Below are 8,518 nucleotides of genomic sequence, written 5' to 3'. Positions count from 1 at the left end.
ATATAATAAACGTATATATATATATATATATATACATAAATACAAATTCATTTTTATTTTTTCATAAAAAAATTTATATGTGTAATATGTTGTACTCTCTTTGAGCATATAAAGATAATTTCACATTGCGATGTATTGTCATCAGCCATCGCTGAGTAGTAGGGAAAATATCAACAGGAATAAGCGTGAGGCTCTCCTTCCTGGCTTACCCTGACATCGATGGAAATGATCGGAAATAACGGAAATAACGCTATTGCTTGAACGTGCCTCGACAGTGTTTCGGCACTCTTGGCAGGTCTCGGAGCCGATCGTCATGGATATGTATGACATTCACGCGCGATCACAACCACACATATATGTGCACACGCATTCATGCAGCAGGCAGGCGGGCACGCACGCACGCACGCACACATTAACGGTGCGCACGTATATAACGAAATCGTAAGAACGACGCGTTTACCTTGCGAGCGGAACGATCGCGTTATGCTAATAAGCCGCGTCGCACTCGCTCGGATTCTTAGTCGGACACGAATTAACAATGAGCGTAGTGGAGAGAGTGAGGTACGCGGAACCACGAGTATCACGAACTGGTACGGCCGCCATTGCTCCTACATGGCACGGACTCGCCCAGTTTCTTTTTCCGAGCGAAAGTTTCCGACGATCACGGAGGAAAATCGGGGAAACGACACGACAACGGGGATCACAATCGTACTTACGTGCGATGTATGTCCTGCAACGTCGCGGGGAGCCTCGATGTTGTTCGCATCAGGGCCGAAACCAATGACGAAAGGTCGATGAGAATTCGTAATGGTTACGTCGTTTTCCTCTTCGCGCAAACAAGTTCCAGCACGTAATTCGCGGACGACCGATGTCCCCGGCCAGAAATGAATCTCTGTCGTGATCGTACAGAGTTCAGGCGATCATATTTTTATAGTTCTATCGGCCGATCGCATCATGTCTCATGTGTTTTCTTTGGATTGGATTCTGGCTCGCTCATAAAGGCCTAGCTCGACCGAATGCCGTGGAAGCCATTAACCATTAGCACGTCGTTTCTGCGTGACGTAACGTCTTCGCGACAGTCGGTGTCGCCGCGTAGTGGCGCCAGAAAGAACGCCAGAAGATATCTGGGAAGAGATGCTAGAAATCTAGAAAAATTTCACATTACCTGCGATTAGAGTCCCGTAAATAAAAGAGACCCGACATCGGACATCGGACCCCCATTAGAGTTTGGATCCCCATCTCCAGACACGTAACGGTACATAACGATTGAACAACAAATTAGAGAATACAGGGGCAGTTCAGAAAGCCGAAACAAGCGACTACTAGCGCGAGTTCTGATTGGCTGCCTTTTTTTTACTTTATACTTTTCTGCCTAGGTCTGAATCCACCCTTAGAATATAAAGTATTCTATTGTGCATAATGGCGGCAAACTAAACTAGATCAAGTGCTTGCTCCAAAGTTAATAGAATGCACTGAATGCATTTGCGCTTCTCTAATAAGAATTAGAACACCCGTCTCGCGCGCGTGCGCGTCCGCCATTAAGGGGAACATGATTATGAGATAGCGAAAACAAACTGTTTTACTCGTGTCTTATTCGCTTTCGTTCCCTGAATATGGCGGAACCAATAAAAAATCATCACTCGATGTCCTAAGGGCCGCAATACAGACTTTTGCATAACGTATAACACATAGTGCATAAGCAAATCAACCAATCAAAATCTTTCCTCCCATTTCACGGAAAAGGAGAATTTTGATTGGATGATTTTCTTATGCATTATGCGTTATGTATTAGCGTTTTCGGCCCGACCTGGTTTGCACCAACCTGGGTTGGATAATGGCGTTTTGCGCTCTCCTATTGGTAGAGCGTGTGACATCAACCAATAGGAAAGATTAATCCAACCCAGGTTGGTGCAAACCCGATCGGGCCGAAAACGCTATAAGAGTACTCCCCGTCTAATAGGCCTTCTACAATAAAGGCTATCGCACATGAAATGCATAACAGAGCATAAGCATAACATAAAGCCGCTAAACCAATGAGCATCTAGCATAATGTCGCCATATTGATTTACATAAGATGCTCATTGGTTTAGCGGCCTTATGTTCTGTTATGCTCTGTTATGCATTTCATGTGTGAGAGCCCAAAGTATGGGTATAAGCACAATTGCCTATCATATTAATATTTAATAGCGTTTTCGATTGGGGTGCACTGGCTGCACTCAGTGTCAAGAGCGTGTTCGATTGGCAGTGCCAATGCGCACTTGGGTAGTGTCACGTGTTCATTTGATCGCACGACACTCGCGTAGTGCGCACTCAGTGCGCACTAAGTGGCACGAGATATTTTGACGGTGCCAGTTCAGTGCACGTTTTATCACAGTTAAGGATATACATAGGGACAAGCAAATCTGCGCAGTTGAATTGAAAATGGGGTCTTGTCCTACTCTTAATATCTTTTACTGTGGTTTTGTAACATTTTGTTAAACATTGCTTCAAAGTGAACAAAAATGAGTTTCAGCTTTTGCACTGAAAATCTTGGCGTATTCTTTTGAACTTGCACTATTCAGTGCAACCCATGGAACTCGTCCAGTGTTGGTGTGAACTGAGTGCGCACTGGTGCGCACTAACTTTTGCCCAATCGAAAACGCTATAAGTAACGCTGTTTTTTTTCAATAAACATTAATATATTTTATACATTTAACCCTTAGCCCGGATCCTCATACAAGCAACAGCGCTTTGACACCGAACGCTAATTGGTGAAAAGCCGGTTGTGAGGGTAAAATTTACCCCCATCACTCGTTTTTTACCAATCAGCGTTCGGTGTCAAAGCGCTGTTGCCCGTATGAGGATCCGGCCTTATCCTACAAGTTGGGTCACTATATAGTAGTGACCGAGCGATTTCTATTCGTGCAAGTTTCTTTGAGTCTTTTAGTAATTATAAATTATACTACATTTTATTATTTTCCAAACTGAAATTCCAATATTTATTCTAGAAAGATGAAAGTATGTGGGTGAATTTTTAGTGATTTTTTGAGTCATTCTGAAAAATAGGTGAAAAAAATGGACGGATTCTAGTGACCCCCGTTTGTATAGATGAGGCACCAAATTATGGGTGCTTTCCAGCAAGGGACACAGTCAGACACAGTGTAACACAGTGAATCATATGTCCTTGTTGTTTGCTTACGTTAAATAAGGATGAAATGATTCACTGTGTTACACTGTGTTTGATTGTGTCCTTGCTGGAAAGCACCCTATATCTTGTAGGGTTAGGGCCTGAGCACAATAGAGGAACAGGAATTAGATATTAAGATTTTAACCTATCAGAAACTGATTACATCGGAATACACGGTTTCTGATAGGTTGAAATCTTAATATCTAATTCTTGTTCCTCTATTGTGCGCAGGCCCTTAGGGTTTTTCTTGAGTCTTGCTATTAGACAGTCTGTTTTAATTGACCTGCCATGTTTTGTTAATTCGATAGAGAGAGAGAGAGAGAGAGAGAGAGAGAGAGAACTAGCGCAAAAGAGGAAACAAAATGAAAAAAGAATGAGACAGAGAATATAAATATGTATTTTTCTCACACAAAATGTTAACAAAATACTATCTTTTAGTCAGATTCTCTCTGCAAGGTTCTGTCATTAACTATTGTAATATTTTACATATAATACTACTATATAATACTATTGTACAATAATATTATTTTGTTCATTTAAAGTAATAGTTTCTATTTTTTATTAATATCTTTGAAATATAAATAGTTTGCTAACAAATTCGAGTAGAATTATACCAGTTTACTATTAATTACTTCGCTTCTAGGAAAAATTAAAAAACTTAGAATTCTAAAAGATCCATCTTTTTTATCCTTAAGAATCGTGAATTTTCATTTGATTTTATTGGTACTTTTCAATTCTATCTCTTTCCGACAAAGTTGTTTTTTTGATTATTTTTTCTTGATAATTCAAAAGCTTTATTATTAAATCGATTATACATGTATACTTACGTATGTAGATGTGTATGCTATATATTTATTGCTTTTATGTTATTATAAAAGATTAGTGACAATGAAAAACAATAAAATCATTTTAAATTAGCGTGTATATAATCACTTTCTTTTAACTCTCTGATGAGCTAAATAACGTTATAATAGGAAGTTGATTGAGAATCTTGAAATGAAAATGACAAAAGTGAGCGAATTTATTAGAATATTCATATCATTGGTCAACTAGTAAATTTGTTTACTTTTGTAATATTTACCTCATTTCGAGAAACACAATTCGAAGGGATGGAAGAGAATTTGAATGCACCCTTGACTGCGTTCAGCAGAAAAAGTAACTTTGCAACTGTTGTAAAATTCTTTAATTTGATTGGTCTTGCCCGTAATTCCTCACTGGATCTGAATATATAGAATGAAATTATATTATTTTAAATTAGCCAATTAGCAATGTGGGCAAATAATGGCTACGTTCGGAAACGTCGCTCGAATGCCTCTGATGCCTCGGATTTATCATACGTCTTTGTTTAACATTAAATGTTAAATAAGGACAGATGGTGAATCCGAGGCATCCGACCGACGTTCCCGAACGCAGCCGATATATATTCGTTTTAAAGCTGCTATTTCTACTGAACGCAACCAATGAACGCGTTCAAGCCAGACAAAGTGGTTAGCCTGCTCACCTAGCGATCAAATGTGATTGGATCTATAAATAACGACGAATCATATTCATTCGCCTAGCGAGCGGACTAGCTCGCATAAAACGGTTGTAAAGGCCCGTCTACAATACACGGAGTAAGAAGTAAGAGTAAGAAATTGACCAATCACAGTCGAATGTGAGAAGAATAATCGACTGTGATTGGTCAATTTCTTACTCTTACTTCTTACTACGTATATTGTAGACGACGCCTTATACTTTGTGCATTCCTGTGTACGTTTGTGTTGAGATGTGTTAAGCAATTGGAAAACACTCATTGCATATTGCACACATGTGTCGCTAATTGGCCAATTTAAAAATAAAATATTCTCATTGGTAAAGCAGTAAAAAATTACTAGGCACCAGCTGATATGAGTAGTGTGTGCAATCGGGATTGTAGGCAAACGGGATCCTCCCGTCTGATTCAGGTCTTAGATGTAAAACAAGGGTAGAATGACAGAAATAGCGCTAACATGGTGGAAATATATTAGGTGAAGCAATCTGATGGATGCGTAGTAGGAAAGTGCATATTCGGACATATTTGATTGGCTATTTCCAGTATTGCTATTATGCGTAATGTTTTACCTATTTATGCGTAATGTTTCATATATAGCGAGCAAAAGACGGTACTTTAGGTGTTGTTAGTACTACTTATGAAATTAGACTGACTGAACGGAGCTAGAAGGATCTTTATTTCGACGAAAGAGGTGGAGCTCTCTATCAATTCTAACCAATGACGTCAGACGAGTACCAAAAATGTACGTGAAAGGGGTAAAGGAAACTAAAGAATGTGTCGATGACTCAAGAATCCGTTCAGACATGAGTCACAAAATATTTGTTAGACTGAATTTCAAAATGGGCAGACATTAATAAGCTTAAGGGAAGACATAAAAAAAGAGTCAAAGGAAAAACGACGGGTGAAGCAAATAAGATGAACAGCTGGAAATAAAACAGTCAGGAATGTTTAGGAAAATATGTATAGAAACTTTCACATTTATACACATGGAACACTCATTGCCTATACCGCCAATGCATTGGGCTGAAGCCAAGATAGGTGCGAGAGAGAAAGGTATAGAAGACCTAAAATTCGCAATGCGCATGTTCAGTTCCGTCATTCCGTTCGTCAATCCATTGGAACGAATGGAACAACGTAATAGATGGAATCACCTGACGAAATTGAGCATGCGCATTGCGAATTTTAGGTCTTCTATACCTTTCTCTCTTACACCTATCTTGGCTTCAGCCTGAGCGTCCTATTATCATTTCATGTGTATATGTTCTAAGGTCGATTTCTACGCCTACTCTTTAATTCACTACTGCTACTACCCATTGTAGACGATGCATTACTCTTGAGAAGTCTCCTTGGCAATAGATACGCTTGGTGGTTTGCCAGATCGCCAAAGAGGAGCTACGAACGCGTTAAAATTTCACGTATCTGCCGGGAATCGTATTCGAATTCCTTTTAGCATAGTAAGACTCGCGCTCTGTCCACTACGATCGTGTTCGTCAAATGTATATACGTACGATATATGCTGATGTTGATATATTTATGAATAAATTCAAAAAAAGTGTACCTTATATGTATATCCATTCGATGTTCCATGTATATCCATAAATGCATCTACATCAGCATATATCGTATGTATATATACTTGATGTATATACGTGCAATGTACATGACGTAGACTTTTGTATGTACAGGCAGCGGTCTCGATCGAACGTACCTTATATGTACATCCATTCGATGTTCCATGTATATCCATAAATGCATCTACATCAGCATATATCGTATGTATATATACTTGATGTATATACGTGCAATGTACATGACGTAGGCTTTATGTATGTACAGGCAGCGGTCTCGATCGAATGTACCTTATATGTATATCCTTCGATGTTCCATGTATATCCATAAATGCATCTACATCAGCATATATCGTATGTATATATACTTGATGTATATACGTGCAATGTACATGACGTAGGCTTTATGTATGTACAGGCAGCGGTCTCGATCGAATGTACCTTATATGTATATCCTTCGATGTTCCATGTATATCCATAAATGCATCTACATCAGCATATATCGTATGTATATATACTTGATGTATATACGTGCAATGTACATGACGTAGGCTTTATATATGTACAGGCAGCGGTCTCGATCGAATGTACCTTATATGTATATCCAATCGATGTTCCATGTATATCCATAAATGCATCTACATCAGCATATATCGTATGTATATACATTTGATGTATATACATAGAAAGTACATGAGGTTTATTCTATGTATATACAGGCGGAGGTCAAGGTCGAATATATATTCCATGTACACATCCATAGCATGTCCTACTAACATTTTTAAATGTAGGTTAGTTTATGTACATTCTGCGTATGTATGCATTAAGTTCAGTATGTTTTTTTCATGTAATGTCTATATTATGTACATACGTGGGATATCTGATGTTTACTGGGCACGTACGAATTTTTTTAACATTACCGTTCAAAAGTTAAATAATTAATACTAATAACAATTGAGCAATCCATTACAAACATCTGGACTTTAATCGAGTCACTTTCAAATGCAGACAAATTATGATTTTATAAACTATAAGATACGAATCCGGCAATGACTGTGTGTCATTTTTGTTTATTTGATCCTCAGTAATTGCTTTTTTTCCACGCGGATCTTTGAAATCTTTCTGATTGCAAAACTTGTTACAATACGCGTTGCGTATAATGCAAAATTGTCATTACTTGGTACATGTCTGTACATGAATCCGTCAACTGTGTTTTTATGTTTGAACTAAAATATTGCGTGGAGCACGTATACTTTGAATTGTACCAATATGTAAACAGTATGAGTGAAGAAATTAAATAATTTTTTTACGCCAAAAGTTGTATTATCAGTAAATTCAGTATTGTAAGTACTTTTCACAAAATATATGATAAAGCTTCTATTATAGAATGTGAATAGTTCGCGCTTTAAATAATATTGAAAACCAACAATTGGCGAGTGAACATTGTTTTTCAAGAGGACACATGTATGAACACACAATTATAATATAACATCCCAGGTAAGATTTGCCGACTCTCACCCGATGTTGAACGTTGGGCCGACGTTGGCGAATTCACGGCAAACCGACAGTCATTAATCGAACATGGTGCGCCGTCGGCCCGACGTACATTAGCCGACACTTACTCGATGACGACCTTTGGCCAATGTCTGGCCAACGTTGGCACTATGTTGGTAACTGGTTGTTACGCCAGCCTCGGCGCGACGTCGGCCCGACGTACATTAGCCGACACTTACTCGATGACGACCTTTGGCCAATGTCTGGCCAACGTTGGCACTATGTTGGTAACTGGTTGTTACGCCAGCCTCGGCGCGACGTCGGCCCGACGTACATTAGCCGACACTTACTCGATGACGACCTTTGGCCAATGTCTGGCCAACGTTGGCACTATGTTGGTAACTGGTTGTTACGCCAGCCTCGGCGCGACGTCGGCCCGACGTACATTAGCCGACACTTACTCGATGACGACCTTTGGCCAATGTCTGGCCAACGTTGGCACTATGTTGGTAACTGGTTGTTACGCCAGCCTCGGCGCGACGTCGGCCCGACGTACATTAGCCGACACTTACTCGATGACGACCTTTGGCCAATGTCTGGCCAACGTTGGCACTATGTTGGTAACTGGTTGTTACGCCAGCCTCGGCGCGACGTCGGCACAGGCCAAGTTAGCCGACTTTTATTTCAAGACAACTTCAGGCCACGGCCGGGCCAAGGTTGGGTCAACGTTGGCAGTATGTCGGCAACCGGTGGTGACGC

At 39.8% G+C, this 8,518-nt stretch overlaps 1 protein-coding gene across 4 annotated transcripts in view; it reads right to left on the bottom strand.

Moving 5' to 3' along the window:
• The window catches only part of Cdk12 (Cyclin-dependent kinase 12), a 12,620-nt gene extending 11,390 nt beyond the window's left edge, over positions 1-1,230 (bottom strand). For 3 of the 4 annotated variants that reach the window (XR_001939975.1, XM_018504255.1, XM_018504257.1), the window contains exon 1: positions 210-703. Coding sequence is in view for 2 of the 4 variants with exons in the window: in XM_018504255.1 (XP_018359757.1) it covers positions 210-330 (121 nt within the window). In the remaining 2 variants the exon portion in view is untranslated. The other variant, XM_018504256.1, reaches the window with a different exon arrangement.
• Between the last annotated feature and the right edge of the window lie 7,288 nt (positions 1,231-8,518).

This window comes from Trachymyrmex cornetzi, unplaced genomic scaffold, assembly GCF_001594075.2.
Source record: "Trachymyrmex cornetzi isolate Tcor2-1 unplaced genomic scaffold, Tcor1.1 scaffold165, whole genome shotgun sequence".
In the NCBI taxonomy this organism is placed as follows: Eukaryota; Metazoa; Arthropoda; class Insecta; order Hymenoptera; family Formicidae; genus Trachymyrmex; species Trachymyrmex cornetzi.
Note: the sequence above shows the minus strand (reverse complement) of the source record. Positions and strands in the feature narration are given on the sequence as shown.